Raw genomic sequence first — 20,462 nt, forward strand, 5'->3', positions numbered from 1 at the left:
TTATGATATTCGCACCTTCTCCATTTGTCTTGACTCATGCCCGTGTCTTCAACCGTATAGACTCACGTCGGTGCGGCTGCTTTTGCCTTTGGAGTTTTGCATATGTGTGAAGAAGTTATTACCTTTCTGGAGTTATGCAACATCAACCCGTTGAGATCAAATAAAATTACACCACTTTTATTGCATCAGCCCGTTCTTTATATCTCTTCTCCTGTCGAATATGTTGTTGCACTTCCAATTCACGTACCTTGCGTTGCCTTCTGACCTCATGCCCTAGTTTTGCCTTCATTACGGGTTTGAACAATAATTTCATTGTTTTACTCTCTTACGTTGCTTTTTTTTTTTTTTTTCATTATCTGTTGTTCTACGTTCTCTTATATATGGGTTTGTTTCACAATTTGATTTAACCACTTACTCTTTTATGTTCACTTTAATTTAACCACTTTGAATGTCATTATTCTCAATTTGATTCTTCTACATATTTTTATGTGCAGTTATTATTATTATTATTATTATTATTATTATTATTATTATTATTATTATTATTATTATTATTATTATTATTATTATAAAAGTGTTATTTACTGAATGTTGTGTGTCAATATATACCATACCTTATGTTATTTATAATATAAAAAAGAGAATCAATATTGATTATAAGATTAATCAATTATTAATTAATAGAAAATAAAATATTCTAATAATAAATATAATATGTTACAAATGGGATATGAACCGAGATTCTAAATAATATTCCGTGAGCATATATGTAATATGAACCAAGATTGTGGTCAACCAATGAAGGCATGTAATGACGATGGAGACCAGTGAGATGCTCACGGGAGATGCATCACACGTCGTGTGCATGAACTTCATGCGCAAGACCCTGTATGGGATCACATGTGGCAGTGTTTTGAGTTGGCTGCATGTGTGGACGGCGTGTGGGTTGTAGTAGTAAATCAAGAACCAATGGTATGTTAACTAGTAAAGAGATGCTTTGTTCAAAGGAGGGGTTTCAGTCAAAAAATTGTGAAAAATAGCACTTGCAACATAGGGCAAAACAAGGGTAGGGTGAAAGACAATTTTTAATATAAATAAAAGTGAAGATAGATGGATTATTTATAGATTCTTGAGAGAGCATAATCATTAACTCTTTTTGAAAGCAAAACTGGTTGATGGAAGTGCAACAATGTATATGTATGTTTAGGGGAGACAAGATAATGCTACATAGAGAAGGGGAAGATGCAATGAAAGGTGGTGCAATCTTATTTGATCTCTACTGGTTGATGATGTGAAACTCCAAAGAGGTAACAATGTATTCATGCATATGCGGAACTCAAAGGCAAAAGTAGCGGCAATAGCGTGAGTCGAGATAAGTAGAGAAGGTGCAAACAGCATAATACGGATGGGATTTGTTTCCTTTTTTTCAATTATTTTTTATTTGATATACTTAAAGCAATAAAAAGTGAGGTGGAAAAATATATTGGTTGCCTGTGTAAAGTTGTTTTACATTGTACAATGTACAAACATTTTTCTCTTACAATAAATAAAATCAGATCATTAACAAATTGTTTTATGAATTGGAAAGGAGTATTGGTTCTGTATTTCATTTATCTTCCTACTTTAAAAAGGTGTATCTCAACAAGGCCTTTAGGATCAAGTCATTTGATACTTTCATTGAACTTGTCATGTTTTCATTGTGCTTTGTCTAATTGGAAATTGTAACAACCCATTTTTCGTAAAATAAATTAAAAAGGAATTTTATTTAAAAATAAATAGAATTTTAGAAAAATGAAGAGGTTTTTATAATTAAATAAATAAGAAGAAATAACTTTATTAATTAAAATAATGGTTTGAAGGAAAATAAAAAAATATTTTATTTATTCATTTGATATGAAATAAAATAGAGTTCTTGTTTATAAGATAATAAAAATAAATAAAAACAGAGTAAATAATAGGCTGAGAGTACCCAGCTATAAATAGAGACATATGAGGTCTGTTTTTAGACTGACGATACGTCTCTACGCTTTCTCTTGCCCTCATTCGTTTCCCCTTCTCTCCCCCTCAAAACTTTCTCTTTTTCTCGCATACACTCAAACCTGTTTAAGTAAAATGATAATCCCAGTCTCGTTAACCGTTGGATCGTCATGAAATTTAAACAAGATACTTGAAACGTATTTTGGCACACACCCACCGTTGGGATTTTCAAGATAATGTCTGTGGTGGAAGAAATGTCCCTTGCACTGAGCTTTTTCTTTTTCTCGCATACACTTAAACCTGTCCCTATAAAACTACTATCCAGGACTTGTTAACCATTGGATCGTTGTGAAATTTGGACACCACCTTTGGAATCCATTTTCACATAGTCTCACTGTTAGGATTTGCGAAATAATGTTTTTGCAGAGAGAAATTAGTCTCTCATGTTGACAGTGAAGTGAAGGCTACAATCTCTTATCCTTCTTTGTGACATTTGGAAATCCTAGCAAAACAATCAGAGGAAAAACTTGAGGAGTCTCATGGAACCACTAAAGATACCGTTATTACTATTGGACTACACCCGTGAGCCAACTTAGAGATAAGGAATGAGTTTATCGCAATTGAGGTTAGAATGAACATGTGTAGGGATCCTTAGAGGATTAAATTGAGGTTTATTTGAGATGTTTATTGAATTATAATTTTCCTTTACGATTATGAATATGATATTGTTGTGTTTGACGGACCAATGGATGTCCTGATACAAATTGGTTGATAAAATTGAGTGCTCTTAGTATTTTCGTGTTTTTGACCTATGATTTTGATATGATTGTGTGAAATTGTTTGAGGGGTTTTACTCCACATGTTGTGAGAAACATTTTTGTATAAATTTTTTGTGCTTTGGACAAGATTTGCTAGATTGACATGATAAATTGTTATATTGAGATTATGAAATGGTGATTCAAATTGAGAGTAAGTGACAAATTAAACCTATGATGAATGGTGAGATACATGTGTATTGAGATGTTATATGTATTGAGTTGTGAGCTATAAATTATGCAATCACACAATTGTAAGACCCTTTAAAGGCGACGAATTTTTGCGCGATGAGTATTATGATGAGATCCATTGTGGGAACCCGACGAGTTGAATCACTTTAAGGCACGACGAGTTAAAATGATTTTGAAAACAATTGAGTAGTTATGTGTATTGTATAATTCATAGGTAAAGTGTATATGATATATGAGGTGTGATAATATGTTACTTTGGGATTATACCATCGTGATTAAGACCGGGTGTATGTGATAAATTGAGTATGCATTGACTTGTAATACATATGTGCATTGAGATGTTGTGTGCATTAAGTGTGGGATATGAATTGTACAATCACATGACTATAAGACCCTTTAAGGGCGATGAGTTAATGTGCGATGAGTATTATGATGGGAACCACTGTGGGGACCTGACAAGTTTAATCATAAGCGCGAAGAGATAAAATTATTTTGAGAACAAGGAGTCGTGTGTTTTGTACAGTTCATAGATAGAGTCTATGTGCTAAAATATTTTCTCGGTTGGACCTGAATCAGGAGGGAAAAGCCCTGACGGACTCTTTGAAGTCTAAGCCTTGGGGGTAAATACACCCGGTTTGAGTGCTCCTTTAAGCCTGTGCCGATCCCACATGGTTGGAGAATTCTCGTAAAATAGCGTGACCCTGACTAGCCTTCCTATGATTTTACCTAGTGAGAGTGACATGACTTACTGGTATGTGGTCTGTCTTGTCATGTACTTCTAGGCGTCCGATGAGGTTTTTCACTGAGCCTTAGGGTAGATTTCGGGCCCATGGGCTAAGTATGAGCCCACTTATCTTTGTACATATTAGATTAAGGTTTCTTTAATTTTGGGCCTTGTATTTAGGGCTTCATAATGTAGGTAGGGTACCCTAGAAATGTAGGATTTTCCAACCCTTGTATTTTAGGACACCTAGACTAGTTTTTGTATTAGGGGTAGTTTTGTAATTTCACATGCATTAAGTGAATATTTGATGTGTGTGTTGAGAAATAAATTTAATTGAATTGGGAGAAGCCCAATCCAATTAAATTTTAGAGGGGGGGGGGGGTAAGCATTTGCTTGCTACACCCCATTGCCACATCATATAGTCACACTTTGTGCATGTTCTTCATGCTTTACATGCCTCATGACACCTAAGCACACTTAGTGGAAAATCTTGGACTTGATCTTGGATTAGTGGGCTGAACCATAGTTAAAATTCACTAATCATAATTAGTGAAATTTTGGCTCGAAAATTTGGCTCGAAAATTTGGCTCCACAAATTCAATTTCAAATTCAAGTGAAATTTGAATAGAAATTCAAATTTCCCTCCAATTTTGTGTGACACTTAGGCTATAAATAGAGGTCATGTGTGTGCATTTTTTTGAACTTTGATGATTTGAAAATTAAACTTCAAATTTTAGAGCTCTTTTAGAGCACAAAATTTCGTGCTCTTCTCTCCCTCTCCCTTCATTCATCTCATTCCTCCTCCAAGCTCTTATCCATGGCCTCCTATGGTGGTGAACTTCTTCTAGACTCATCTTCTCCTTGAAGTGGCGTCTCTTCTCTCTCTTCCTGCTCCATTCCGCTGCCATTCATCTTCCAAGAAGCAAAGGAATCTATTGATGAAGAAGATCCTAGGCTTACAAGCTCCAATGGAGCTTACATCATGTGGTATCAAGAGCATCTTCATCTAGGTGATGTTCTTTTGCTTCCTCTATCTTTTTGTTAGTGAATTCTCTTTAATTCCTTGTTCTTCATCTTATTCTCCATGTATATCCTCCATTGTCTTGTGGTTTGGTGCTGTTTAGAGTAGATTAAAAAAAAAATAAACCGATTAAATCTTAGATCTACACTTGTTCTTGCATTTCTATGGTTCAAAATTTGTAGATCTACTCTTGAATCATGTTTTTGTGTTGATTTTAGGTTCTATCATTTTTCATTCATAATATTCTTGTGCTGAACCTTAGATCTAAATTTTTCTTCCAAAATATTGATTAGAAAAAAAACACAAAAATCTAAGTGTAAATCACTTAATCCATGTTGTCTTAGAGTCATGTTTAGTCATAGTAATTGTCACATTATGTTCTAAGTTTGTGTTGAATTTTTATTTTGTTGATCGAATTCTAGATACATTTTTTCATATATTCTTGTTATTCTTAGCCTATCTTTTGAATTTTGAGTCTAATTCATGCATGTTATTTAGTTTATAACATGTTCTAAATCAATTCCTAGAAGTAGTCTTGTTGTTGAACTTTTTTTTTTGTTTTCTAAGTTTCCTACATAATGCCTATGATGAAGTTGAGTTGTGGTGCTGATTTGTGGCTGGATTTGTGAATCAAATAAGTCTTAAGCTCTCTTGAATTGTGTTATTCAAGATAATTGAGCATAAGCAAACACAAATTGTAACTATCCAAGCCTTAAGCAACATAAACACTACTCTTGATTTTTAGGTTGAAATCGCTGGTGCTGGCAGCTTGAATATACAAACTTGTATAAATTACTTGGAATCGGTCACTACATGTTTTGAGCTGAAATATTTACTGAATTTTCTAGACATCTAGACCAAAATTATAAAAAAAGAATCAAGTGATTTGGAATAAAGTAAAAAATAATAAAAATCACACAAGTTGGAAGAAAAATCAGTGTCCAGGAAAAAAAAAAGTGAAAGGGAAGTGTGCTTGTTGTTATGGCTCAAAATTTGTTCTATAATTGGTGCCTATTTTATACCAATCCTAATTCTGAAACTTCAATTGAAAATTATTATGAAAACAAGTGCCAAAACTAGAGGTTTCTTGAGTCTTTTTTTCTTTTTAGTTTTTCTACTCTACTCTAGAGCCATTCTAGGTTTCTCTTTGAGTCCTAGCTTGCTTTTGTGTGCTTTTCATTTCTTTAATTGTTGAATAATCCTTGAAAATTTGTCTTGTTAAAACTATATTGGTTTAGCTTTCATTTCATTTTTTTTTTGTCTTTGGTTATTGCTTGTCTCTTTGTTTCCTTGCTTGTGAGTTGCTATATAGGGAATTGGAAAGGAGGATTGGTGCCATACCTTGAAGAATTTGAGTCAAGAAGCAAGGGGCCAACCACCTTAAGAGCTATTGGATTAAGAAGCACTCCAAATTGAGTGAAACACCAAAGAGAGAATAGCCACCACAATTAAGGAATTTTTTTTTGTAATTTTGTAATTGGTAATTTGCTTTGCTTTCAAATTTTGTAACAAAAAGGCCTTTCATTGGAAGTAAGTTGGGAGCCTCCAATAGGTCACCCTAATTCCATTTGTGTGTAATAATTTTAGGCAATTTTCCCTTAGGATAGTGAGTGTTTTGTTGGGAGCCTTAAATGAGGTCATCCAAACACTCTTAGGATCCGCCTAGTTTGCATTTCTTGCACTTTAATTTCTTGCTTACTTTCATAGCTTATTTCCTTTATTCTCCATTGTCAAACCGCCTAGGTAGCTTTCCTTTTACCAATTAGTTTTTACCTTATTTTTCACACCTCTTTTAGTGTTTATTTTGGCTAGTTTCAACCATAGTTTCTTTTACCTTTTGTTTTCAAACCCCCAACAAGAATGAACCATAACTTAGGAACCAACATGAGTCTTCATTCTTCATCTAGTGTTAATGGTGAGGGTTCTACTCCTAAGGACCCCTTGTATAAGATATTAGATGAGTTGAGATCCCTTAAGTTGTGGAAAGAAAAATAAGAGAGTAAAGAAAAAGGTAAAAAAAGAGTGGAAGAAATAAGTCAAGATGAAAGAGAGAAAATAAGAGAGGAAGAAAGAAGAAAAATAATGAAAGAAATGAAAAGAGAAAAACATGTCTCCTATAGTAGTCATGACTCTTGCAAAAGTTTAAGTGAAGAACTTAGCGACTATTATAGAGGGCGCCATAGTTCACATACTAAACATCACTCCCAAAGAAGAGAAAAAGATAGAAGGCCTCAAGAGGTTAACATTAGCCTCCCATATTTCCATGGAAAAGATAATGTTGAGGCCTACTTAGATTGGGAAATGAAGGTTGAACAACTCTTTGCTTGCCATCATATTAGCGAAGAGAGAAAAGTTTCATTGGCTACCCTTAGCTTTCAAGGGTATGCCCTCTATTGGTGGACTTCCCTTGTTAGGGAACGAAGGATTCATGGGGATCCTCCAGTAGAGTATTCTAATGATCTTAAGAATGCCATTAGGAAGAGGCACATTCCCTTCTACTATGAAAGAGAGCTTATGGACAAGCTCCAAAGGCTTAGACAAGGGAGTATGAGTGTTGAAGAATATAGACAACAAATGGAACTACTCTTTTTAAGAGCTGGACTTAGGGAGGAGGAAAGAACAAGCATAGCTAGGTTCCTTAGTGGGCTTAATATGGAAGTGAGGGATAAGGTTGAATTCCTTCCATATAGGGACCTAGATGAGCTAGTCCAACTTTGTATAAGAGTGGAGCAACAACTTAAAAGAAAGCCTTCTTCAAAATCTTATGGCTCTCACTCTTATCCAAGGAAGGACCAAGCCCATAGAATTTTAGGGGCTGTACCTTCAAAATCCAAGGAAGATAAGGGTAAGACCATAGGGAAATACACCCCTAAGACTAGTTCACAAGAAGGGACTAGCAACATTAAATGCTTCAAATGTCTTGGGAGAGGTCACATTGCCTCTTAATGCCCCACAAAGAAAACCATGATCATGAGGGGTCAAGACATTTATAGTAGTCAAGAGGAGACTACTTCTGACCCTTCCTCTAGTGGAAGTGAAGATGAAGTAAGGGGTGAAGAATCTAGTGAGGAAGTCTACCCCCATGAAGAAGGTGACCTCTTAATGGTTAGAAGGCTCCTTGGAGGTCAATCTTGTGATCTATCTCAATCCCAAAGAGAGAACATCTTTCATACAAGATGCAAAATTTTAGATAAAACTTGTTCTCTCATTGTGGATAATGGATCTTGTTGCAATTGTTGTAGCACAAGATTAGTTTCCAAGTTAAACCTCACTATCATTCCCCACCCAAAACCTTATAAACTTCAATGGCTCAATGAGCAAGGGAAAATGATAGTTAACCAACAAGTGAAGGTACCTTTCTCCATTGGGACATATAAGGATGAAGTTAATTGTGATATAGTTCCCATGGAGGCAGGACATATTCTTTTAGGAAGGCCATGGCAATTTGATAGGAAAATCATTTACAATGGCCTAACTAATGAAATTACCCTCACCCATATTGGCACTAAATTTGTGTTGCATCCTCAAACACCTTCACAGGTGGCCAAAGATCAACTAACTATGAAAGATAAGAGGGATGAGGAGAAAAAACTAGAAAAACAAAAGAAAAAGAAGGATAGTAAGGCCTTGTCTTCAAAGGCCAAGGGGAAGGAAAAGGAGGAAAAGGATTCCTCTAAGAAGATTGTTGAGAAGGAAAATCATTTTGCAACAAAAGGTGATATTAAAAGGGCACTCCTTCTTAAACAATCTTTCTACCTTCTCCTATCAAGGGAAACATCTCTTAGCACCGCCATACCTCTTGAGCTTGAGGTTATTCCTCAAGTAAAGGAGTTGTTGGATGAGGGTTTGGTTCGCAAGAGCTTAAATCCTTGTGCTTTGTATGTGCCTAAAATAGGTATTATTAGGCACCAAATCCCTATGATAGGTGGTATGATGAATTTGTTGAGTGGTGCAACTCTCTTTTGTAAAATCACTCATGCACCCAACATTTTCATGATTTGTGTACATAGGGACTCATTAGGTAGGTTTGTTCTTATTTTTTGTTTCAATGCAAACCTAGGTGCTCATGTGGGACATCTTAGGTTTGTCGTAATTTTTTGTAGGAATAATCAACATGAAACTAAAGAAAAAGGTATATTTTATTCCATTACTTTCCTTAACTTTTTAAATAGTGATCAAGGGCTTCCCATGGACCCTAAGAGAATAAAGGTCATTCTTGAGTGGCCTACTCCACCAAGTATAAGGGAAATTTGGGGCTTCAATATCTTAACAAACTTTTACAAAAGGTTTGTCCCATATTTTTCTATACTTGTAGCACCACTCATTGAGTTGGGAAGGAACTATATTCTCTCACGGGAAGATGGCCAAGAAAGGGGTTTTCAGTCCTTATCGTACTCTAACACACCCAACATCACTAATACATATGTTTTTATTCTTTTTACATGTGTTGAGGAAAGAATCCATGAGTTTCAAGAACCTCTGGATTTGAGGTCAAATCCTTTTCAAGGGGGAGGGAATGATGCAATCCTACCCCTTCAAGGGCATTGGATAGAATATTCTAAGAAGATTGGGCCAAAGATGCAAGAGAAGGTCCTAGGGTTCTCATGAGCCTTAGGGTAGATTTCGGGTCCATGGGTTAAGTATGAGCCCACTTATCTTTGTACATATTAGATTAAGGTTTCTTTAATTTTGGGCCTTGTATTTAGGGCTCTATAATGTAGGTAGGGTATCATAGAAATGTAGGATTTTCCAGCCCTTGTATTTTAGGACACCTGGACTAGTTTTTGTATTAGGGGTAGTTTTGTAATTTCACATGCATTAAGTGAATATTTGATGTGTGTGTTGAGAAATAAATTTAATTGAATTGGGAGAAGCCCAATCCAATTAAATTTTAGAGGGGGAGGTGAACATTTGCTTGCTACACCCCATTGCCACATCATATAGTCACACTTTGTGCATGTTCTTCATGCTTTACATGCCTCATGACACCTAAGCACACTTAGTGAAAAATCTTGAAGTTGATCTTGGATTAGTGGGTTGAACCATAGTTAAAATTCACTAATCATAATTAGTGAAATTTTGGTTCCAAAATTTGGCTCCACAAATTCAATTTCAAATTCAAGTGAAATTTGAATAGAAATTCAAATTTCCCTCCAATTTTGTGTGACACTTAGGCTATAAATAGAGGTCATGTGTGTGCATTTTTTTGAACTTTGATCATTTGAAAATTAAACTTCAGATTTCAGAGCTCTTTTAGAGCATAAAATTTCGTGCTCTTCTCTCCCTCTCCCTTCATTCATCTCATTCTTCTCCTAAGCTCTTATCCATGGCCTCCTATGGTGGTGAGCTTCTTCTAGACTCATCTTCTCCTTGAAGTGGCGTCTCTTCTCTCTCTTCCTGCTCCATTCCGCTGCTATTCATCTTCCAAGAAGCAAAGGAATCCATTGAGGAAGAAGATCTTAGGCCTACAAGCTCCAATGGAGCTTACATCAATCTCGAACTTTGTGTTCATGGGAGCAGATGACTGAGTGGATTGCTTTAAGGAACCTTGTGCTGAAGGACATTGGGACACAATACTCTAATAAGATGTAACATTGGGGCATGGCTTTTTGTTTTATTACATGATGTTTTGAACCAAAAATGTTTTTGACAAGTTTTATTTGGTAATAGTGAAGTGAATGTGAACCTTTTACCATGTGAATTCTTTTATGTTCATTGAATAAAATCTCATTTTATGTAATTTCATATTTTCATGTATTTTATTATATAAATATGTATATCAGGATAGAGGATGCCACATAAATTAACATTTTCATGCTTATTTATAAGGTTAATTGCTCAAAGGCTATGTCTGTTCATAAAGTTTTTATTTTATTTTAAATTGTAGATTGTAGATTCAAGATTCTCTTAGCAAGAACTTTCTTTATGGCAACCAATCTTAACACCTGGATGGGTAAAACATGCAACATAACTCAATTAGTTTTACCATAGCCTCATAGTATGCACCAATTTTACATTGCCACATTTACTACAATCGGAATCATCTTTATACTTGATGATCTTGCACAATTTTTTTTCATTAGTGACGTGGTTGTTAGTTCTCTATTGCAGCAGATTTTTTTTTCCTTAGTATGTTGCAAAGTTTACATGTAGATACCTGATAGATTGCAGACTTCTATTTTTTATCCATTATCAGCTTGATAATTACTACCAGAATCATCTTGGCCATGCACAATTTATTATTCCTTAAAAGAAATTGTTATTTATTTGGGGAATAGGCATAAGTGTGCTAGATGTTTGATGCATTTTTCATTTTAGAATTACATGTAAGAGAAGGCCTTATTTTGTTTAATTGAATATTACTCGTTTATGTATTTCTCAAGTTGATGATAGCTATTTTAATTGTTTTTTTCTTTTCTTAATTTTAAAGACTAAAATATGTGCTATATAGAAATTGGTCGGGGCAAAAGTGATCGTGGTGTTGAGGTTTGGCTAGATATAGATGATGATGGAGTGATCATTGATCAGTAATGCGAGACGAGGGTTTTCGTGGGTCTTAGTCTTGATGTTGACTTCATTTTTTTTTAATTTTTAAGGTAATGTTATTGATTTTTTTAAACATTTATTTTTTTCCAGCTATCTAACCCAAACCAAATTTGATGGGGTTGGTTTAGTTTGAGGTTGTATCATTTCACTATCATTTCACAGGCAGTTGCCTCCTGCACCTCTAAGTTGTTTCTTGCACTTTCTAGTTGCTTCCTGTTATTTTTTTCAACTTCTAAAATAACCAATGTAAAATTAAATTTTGGAATGCATCTCTTTTTTTCTTTCGGAATGACCAATCCGAAAGGTAAAAAAAAAAAACATTTCAGAAAGTCTGCAAGAAGAAACTTGGGGGTGCAGGATGCAACCGCCCATTTCACAAATCCCGACCTGATCGTGTTGTATTCTGAGAGGACGTAATTGCTCTACTCTCACTATTGCCTCCTACACTTCCCATTGCTTTTCAAAAAACATATTCCAAACTACAAATTACTTGTGAAATCAATTTTCTGGAATGTAATAATAAGTAAAAAAAAAACACAATAATAAGAGTGCACAAAACAATGGATTTTGCTTTGGGCACCAGCAGATTTGCTGGTACACCCAACAAAATTTTAAAAATGCCCATTATACCCCTGTTATAAGTAGTGCTTTCCTTCTTCATTTTTCGTCTGAGCTTGTTTTCATTTTTCCTTCACCGTCGTTCGTTTCGTTTGTTCCATGAGAGTTTGTCGTTTGTTTTGGTGTCCTCTTTGGTCGAGCTACATTGTTTACAATGGTTCATCAACAAGTGGTGGTTGTGTCGGTTGTTGGTTTGGTCATTAATGGAAGAGGTAAGATGGTCTTTTTTTTTTGCGTAATACTTACGGATTGGTAATCCGTAAGTTAAATTAAATTTATGGATTGATAATCCGTAAATTTAATTTAACTTACGGATTGAGAATCCATATGATTCATACGAAACATACAAATTGACAATCTGTATGCTTTATACGCATTACCAATCCATATTCATGTTTTTAATTTATAAGTTGTTCTTTAAAATTTATTTAATTAGAAAAAATTAGAATTGAAAATTATAAAACTTTTAAATAGATATAATTAGAATGATCATTTGATAGTTATAGTTTGTATGGTAAGAAAGTGATATTTAGGGCTAAAAAATTTATACCGAATTTTCTTTTTCATTTTTAATTTAATTTAATGCATTATATTAATAATTGCAGTAAAAAATGCGAAAATTATATGATAGTATATTTATGATGTGGTTAAGGGTTTTTGTTTGTCATTGAAATTTTTGAATGCTTTGTTAAGATGGACGAAGATCAGTGGATGTAAAATAGTGTAATGTGTGAAGAAGTTTATATGAATGACCTAAATGAAGATGAAGGTGGTGTGAATGAAGAACATGTTGATTATTCTGATGCTTTCAATATTTCTCAGGTATTAATATGATTTATTGTTATTAAAGTAATTAAATGAATGTTTGTTGAAGACTAAACTTGTATGGATTGCATTGTAGGTGTTTGCTACTTGTGATGATGTTCTGTAATGGGTTCGATTCGTTGCTTATGAAATTGGATTTGTGATGGTGATTATGAGGTCAAACACAAATAATGGTATTAGAGGAAGGACCTCATTTGTTTTAATTGGTTGTGAAAGGAGTGGTCAGTATAGGGCCAAGAAGAAGGATTCGGTAAGAACATGTACTGGTGTTAGAAAATATGAGTATCTCTTTAAGCTGCGTGAAAAACCAATTATGGAAGGCAAATGATGGATGATGAATTTAATTTGTGGGAGTCATAATCATGAATTGACAAAGTCTTTAGTATAACATCCATATGCTAGTCGACTGACTAAGGATGAGAAAATCATTGTTGCTGATATGACAAAGTCAATGGTGAAACCAAGAAATATTCTTCTAACATTGAAGGAGCATAATATCAATAGTTATACAACAATCAAGCAAATATACAATGCAAGAAATGCTTACCGTTCTTCCATAAGAGGTAGTAATAATGAAATGCAACAACTAATGAAGCTTCTTGGACGGGATCAGTATATTCATTGACATATATTAAAGTATGAAGATGTTGTGCGTGACATATTTTAGAGTCATCCTGATGTAGTCAAATTAACCAATGTCTGTAATTTGATATTTTTGTCCAACCCAAACATATGATTCTAACCATAATCTGCACATTAAAACAGTTATAATAATTTATGTAAGCGTTTCAAATAATACTTCAATCAATCTCAATTTAATAATTCATAAATAAAATTTTTATTATTTGTTCATTAACTTTTTTATTACTTTAATATATTCATAAATTCATATACAAATTCTTTTTTCAAATATATAGAGTTGACAACACTAATTCTAATAAAAACTTAAAGTAATGACCAAAGTAAAACTACAATTTTGGCATACGGATTACCAATTCGTATAAGGCGTACGGATTGCCAATCCATATGCCTTATAGGGATCCCCAATCCCCCTACCGTGAATGTGCAAAAAAATGACAAAGAAAAGCAAGGGCACTTACGACGGAGATGGACAACGGCAAGGCGGCTGTGGTGGTGGTCACTAGTGGCGCGACGACAACACGAACGGTGGCGTCAACGGCACGATGAAGAACGAACGCAAACAGAGGGAGAAGAAGAGTACTGTAGCGGGAAAAAAAGAAAAAGAAAAATACTTTTAAAAAATAGGTGAAGGGCATTTTTGCCACTTTACCTAATTTCCTGAGTGTACCAGCAGTTGGGCTGGTGCCCAAAGCAAAACCCAACAACAATCTGTATTACGTATTGCAATCGGCTTGGACTCATTTTCCTATAAACCCAATCCAACTTAATAGTTTCAACTTAGATGTAACTCTGATTTTTATATAAGTTGATAAAAAAAAATCTTAGATAAAAATCAGAGCTACATGATAAAAAAATGAGAATTATTTGAAAAAATAGAAAATAAAATATAATCGACTATTTTATTTTTAGTAAAATGGTGAGATTAATAGCTATTATTAGAAACTTTTCATGCATCGTATAAATAAATGTAAAAATAAAAATATATAATAATTTATTATTATTATTTAAAGTTAATGAATATTGTATTTTATTATATGTGAATAAGAGATGAGATTTTCCAAATTAAGAAAAATAAAACAAGTTATTTGAATTTTTTTTGAAAGGAAGTTATTTGAATTACGACATTAATTTGATAGTGTGTCAAAATCAAATTAAAATTGGAATCAAATTAAACTCGGTGCCTCTCTTCTATGTATTATGGATGAAAAAATGTTATTAAGAGGAAAAAAATTATTAAAGGTGACAAACTAGATTTTCCAACTCATTTTTTTTATTCACAAAGCTAATAGATACTATGCTCTAATGTTGTGATGAACAAAAAAATATATTAAAATCTTATTTATTTAAAAAATTGATATGGTGCATCAAGAAATATTAAAATTTAAATTTATTTTAACTAAATTTAATTAATAATATTTAAGATGAATAAAAAATTTGTTAAGAGAGTCTAACTCAGTCTTTGATTCTTAAAGAGAGAAAAAAATAAATAAAAAATACAAATAAATACTCAATTTCATAAGTTTGAGAATAGAGATACTTTAATCTAACAAAAATAATGTGATGATGATAATTTTTAGCCACACTCCTTCAATAATTTTTTCTTTTTAATGGAACAATCCTTCAATATAAATACTAAATTTCATAACTTTGAAATAAGAAGGAAAAATTGTAAAATTTGTCCCTCCTATTTGTCTCAAATTTTGATTTTGGTCTCCCTATAATTTAATTCACCAATTAAGTCTCTCATTTATGTTTAATCTCGTTATTTTAGTCTCCAAGCCCAAAATTAAACGTTGACTGTTACCTACGAACGTTAACCACCACGTTTTGATTGAATGATATTTTGCATGGTATTTTTCTCTTGTTCTCTTTCTCTCTCCCATTCTCACATTGAAACTACCAGAACAATGTCCCAATATTGTAGTCTTAGGAAGTTTGAATTATACACACTAGCTGGTTTTAAGCTAATACTATCCTTAACAATGTTCATAACTAGTCCAAACCAAAGTAATATTAAAAAAAAATGAATAATAGAACACTAAAAATTACACAACAAAAAAGAAGAAAAAATTGAAAGAGTAACAAAAAGTGCACCCCCTGAACTTTTGCCAATGATAGGGCACTCGGATCCGTTGGCCCTCTTCTTGGTAGTCTGATAAATGAGCTTTCCACTTGCATTATTCCCACAGAACCAAACATGACGTACTCGACAGAACCAATTAATACCAAAAACTTAAAAAAAAGCAAAACAAAACAAAACAAAAACAAAAGCAAAAATTGTTTCGATCCGAAGCATAATCAGTGAGGGAGGGATTTGATTACCAAGGTTTTGATGACCCTGTGTTGGTTGGACTTGGTGGCATAGTTGTGCCGCTTGCAGTAGGTGAGACGCTGCACCATCTTCGTCAATGGACCACACTTTGTGTTTGCGTCTGCACCTATGTTGTTAGGGTTTTCGGAGGAAGCAAGAAGATGTGTCGCAAGGAGCTATAAAAGGGCAATTGCCGTGCAGAGGTTTTGTTTCAATGCCCTACATCCAATGACTCTAGACACACGCTCATCCCTCACCATTGGATGGATGTTACTAGCTAAACGACCAAATGGGGGGACATGTGGTGTTTTCCGATCTTCGCTATGGCGATATTGCATTTTCCGACCATTTTAGTGAGAGAAAAATATCATTCAATCAAAACATGACATGTAGTGGTCAACGTTCATAAGTAATAGTCAACATCCAATTATGGGTTTAAGGATTAAAGCAACAGGATTTATCATAATGAAAGACTTAATTAATAAATTAAATTATAGGAGAACCAAAATTAATATCTGAAATAAATAGGAAATCAAATTTATAATTTTATCAAATAAGAATGTATGACACACGTATTTCACAAAATATTACAAGAAACCATTGACCATGGGTCCAAATCCAATCCAATCCCATATTGGCATATACAACGCCAAATGAATCATCATTTCATAGTGGATCTCATGTTCCTTGTCAACGGCTGACACAAATTGGTACGCATGTAATGGAAGAGTTCCGAGGCTTCTTCCACATTAATAATGTTTCTGTGCTTAGCAAGACCAGTCGACCACTACCATTCCCATTAATTTAATATTTCCTTGTGTCCTTATTACAATGTCGAAATTGTCGAAAATAAAAGTGTAGTTTAATGTTTTTTTTATAAGATTTAATTTATAATATTTTTATCTATTAATTATTTTTTAAAATAATCTTTATTAATAATTTTATTTATAAGAATTATTTTGAAAAAAAAATTTAATTTAAAATAAATTTAATATTCTTAACTAAATTAATTAATTTTTTTAATCTGTGAATTAGTTAATTCAACCTTATATAATACGGTACAAAGGGAATAGTTAATTTTGATAATTTGTTAAAATTTAACCCATCAATAAATTAAAAATCATTTTAATTATGAAATTTGCTAATATATACACTTTTTTTTGTATGAGTGCGTTAGCGTACTATATTATTGATACATTTTAACATAATATTTAGTTATAACTTATTGGTGCTTAAAAATAAGCACATGTATGTTAGCAAATTACATTATTTTTATTTTTTAGTATGAGTATGTTACATAATTAATATATTTTAAGATAATATCTAATTATATTTTATTAATACACTTGTACTAAAAATAAGAATATCCTCATTAGTATATTTCTATAATTATTAGTATAAAAATATAATTTTTAATTTTATGGCAATGATGATAAGGATATAAAATCTTTATATTCGAATGTTAATTATTAAAGATTAAAGATGACATATATTCCATAGAGTAAGGCGCGGTGTGGATATATTATTGTAAAGTTGTACTGGTCATCAAACTATCTCAACAAATTTTTATTTTTAATAATTAAGGAAATTTAAAAGCATAAAGATAGGAAGAACAACAAAAGTGATTGATCATAACAAGCAGCAGAAAGCGACCAAGCAAGGTAAACCTTGGACATTTCATGATGATGTGTGTGACAACTTCAATAAAACCGTCAGTACAGAGGAGACAGGAAAAAGTGGTGATCTTATCAAATTTGCATTCTTCAGCCCCCCATGTGGTACAAGTCATGGTGTGTTGTGGAGGAGTTCAATTCAAGCTTTGGTTAAGGAACACAACAATATAAATCTTATTTCACTAAATGAGATCGACTACATGAGACACAGAACATCATTCAACTTGGTTAATTCATATAATATGGATGAACAAGCAATAACAAAATATCCAATTCACATTCAACAATATGGAATCACATTAAGAAAAGCAGTGGCAGTATTCTACACAAGAAATGTTGTAACATTTTATTGATTGAGAGATTGTAAAAATTGTGCAGTTTCATGAGGTGGTTGTGCTCATTGCCTATTATCCAAGAAGAGAAAATCTTTCTCAAGAGGATTGAAGCTATCCCATGACAAAATGGAATCCAAACCATCAACCCATTGTTGTAAGGAATTTTCCTGAAGGTAAGAGGATTCACCCACAGAAAGGTTGCTAGAATCATCAAGTGAGAAAGAAGAACTACAATAAGAACTAGTGCTGGTTTTGGTTTCTTGGCTCATCCATGATCCCAAGTCCAACTGTGAGCACAACATTTCATAATTGTTGAAAAATCCAGTGGTATCATCCCAAGTCACCTTGTTTTCTTCTATTTTCCCTTCTGTTTTTGGCACTTCTCTTGTGCTATGCATATCTAAGGACTTGTTCTCTACACCTTGTTCAGACCCTTTTGAAGTGTTTGGTTGTAATTCTATATTTTTTTTGTCATCAACAGACTTTTCCTTTTGCTCAGATGGCTTCAGGGTTAAAGGGTCCAAACCTAGGAGCTTCAACCTCTTCTTGATTTTTGTGTTCCAATGGTTCTTGATTTCATTGTCTGTCCTCCCAGGAAAATGTGAAGCAATCTTAGACCACCTGAAAATGTACTTCATTCCGTTAGAAGAAATTAGTATCCATATATTGATATCCTTCTAAAACTACAATACCCCTGAGATAATTACAAACAAAGTTCTAAAAACTGTCCGCGACGGTGATTTCGGCAACATCAAGGTTTTTGAACTCTCTGCAAATTCATTGCAGCAACAATTACGATTGATATGTCTGTAATTTCCTAAAATATCAAAGATTGTGACGAAAACATAACCACAATTTAAAACCGTCATGTCAAAGGCTGATTTCGGCCCAATCAAGGTTTTTGCACTCTCTGAAAATGCATTGCAATCGTAATTGCAGTCACATATATTTGCAATTTCCTGTAGTGTTAAGGATCGTGATGAAACCACGACCACAATTTAAAACCTTGATTTCAAAGGCTTCTTCACATAATGTCCAAAAATCTACCATCTTTTTTTGTTTTGGGTGCAAAGACAATTCAGAACATATAACATATATACCTGTTACCTAGACATGAATGTAGCTGTATAATTTGATCCTCTTCCATTTCAGTAAATCCACCTCTCTTGAGGTCTGGCCTCAGATAATTAATCCATCTCAATCTGCAGCTCTTTCCACATCTTAGCAAGCCTTCACAAGCATGCCACAAAAATAAAAATGCACCAATTCAAATAAATACACAACTTTAAGGCAAAGTCAAAATGTGAACAAATTTTTCACAAAATAAAAAAATACCTGCTAGCTTAGGAACTGTTCTCCAGCAGTGAATACCATTATTGAGGATGAAATTCATAAGCTTGTGATCTTCCTCAATAGTCCATGGACCTCTCTTCAAACCAACCTTATCACAACAAGGCTGTCTTCCCATTTTGGAACTTTCACCTTAATTTGCCAAATCAAGAAATTATTATCCCTTGAGAGTTAACAAAGTGTGACAACATAAAAAAGGAGCTATTTAAGGTTGAAGCAAAGATGCTGCCAGTTCATTCAGACATTTAAAAAAAGCAAGGTGTCCTATGATAAGGGTGATAAATGATTGGATAGAAAGCACTTTAGTTGAAAGCTATGAAAGCAAGAAGGGGTTGTCATTATAAAATGATGGTCACCACCACCAACACCACATTGAGTCCACCTTGTTGGAAAAACTTCATTATTTGGTGCCAAAATCTTCTCTTGTTGATAGCATTCCTTGTAAAATATTGAGTTTGATGGGATTCCTTGGTCCCAAAATGGCTGGCACGCTTTGTCGTTGTAGGCTACACTATTGAGATGCCTTCACTATTATTATGTCATGAAATTCTTCCATGGATTCACTTGGATCCGGAACCTTGAACATTAAGTAATAAATTGGTGATGAATAAGACAATAATAACATATGCAAGACAATCAAAATATATTTATTCATAGAATTTAATTTCTATGCCTTGTAAATCAATTAGAAGGTAATTATAACTTAGATATATAAAAGACCACAAAATTATTATATATGACAATTTTTTTATTGAACATAAAAACTTGATTTTTGTACCGATCTAAACTTTCTCTCTTCATATCATTCCTAAATTATACCACTTTGTGGGTTATATCCTAAAATGCATCAGTTTTAGGTTTCATTGAGAACTTGGGATTATCCCGACTTTTAAGCGGTGTTTTTTTAAATTAAATTTTATTTTAAATTTTAAATTTATGTTTTAATTTAAATTATTAAAAATATTTTAAATGTAAGTTTCCATACTTTTATTTTAAATATTATATTATATAAAAATGTTTTTAATTGATTTTAAAAATAATTTTTTAGTAAAATAATTTTTATTTGTTTAAGAAAATAATGTTATTAAATATAATTTTTTTCTTATATTATTTAATTATACAAGAATTATTTGATAATAGACTTTATTTGATAATATTTAATTTATACAAGACATTTTTTAGTTAACATTTTATTTTATTTTTTCAAAAAAATCTGATTTTTTAATATTTTTGTATTAATAAAAAATTAAAAATTTTAATATTATTACTTTACTAAATATAATTTTTTTTGTTTGTCATTAATTTTTTTTAAAATGATAATATTTTTTCTTTAACAATTTATTTATAGAAGAACGTTACATTACATTATAAGTATATATTATAAATAATATTTGTTTAAGGGAAAACTGAAGATGAAAGCATGTTGGGACAAT

The 20,462-nt window shown here is 32.8% G+C and overlaps 1 protein-coding gene across 1 annotated transcript; it reads right to left on the minus strand.

Annotated features, from left to right (window-relative positions):
- Positions 1-17,345: 17,345 nt before the first annotated feature.
- On the minus strand, positions 17,346-19,246 carry LOC100819471 (myb-related protein 315). Its single transcript, XM_003554964.5, has 3 exons — positions 19,015-19,246; positions 18,780-18,909; positions 17,346-18,300 (listed from the first exon to the last, which is right to left on the minus strand). The coding sequence occupies exons 1-3, from the start codon at positions 19,145-19,147 to the stop codon at positions 17,742-17,744; spliced, it is 822 nt and encodes a 273-aa protein (XP_003555012.1). The 5' UTR covers positions 19,148-19,246; the 3' UTR covers positions 17,346-17,741.
- Positions 19,247-20,462: the final 1,216 nt, after the last annotated feature.

This window comes from Glycine max, chromosome 19 (assembly GCF_000004515.6).
Source record: "Glycine max cultivar Williams 82 chromosome 19, Glycine_max_v4.0, whole genome shotgun sequence".
NCBI lineage: Eukaryota > Viridiplantae > Streptophyta > Magnoliopsida > Fabales > Fabaceae > Glycine > Glycine max.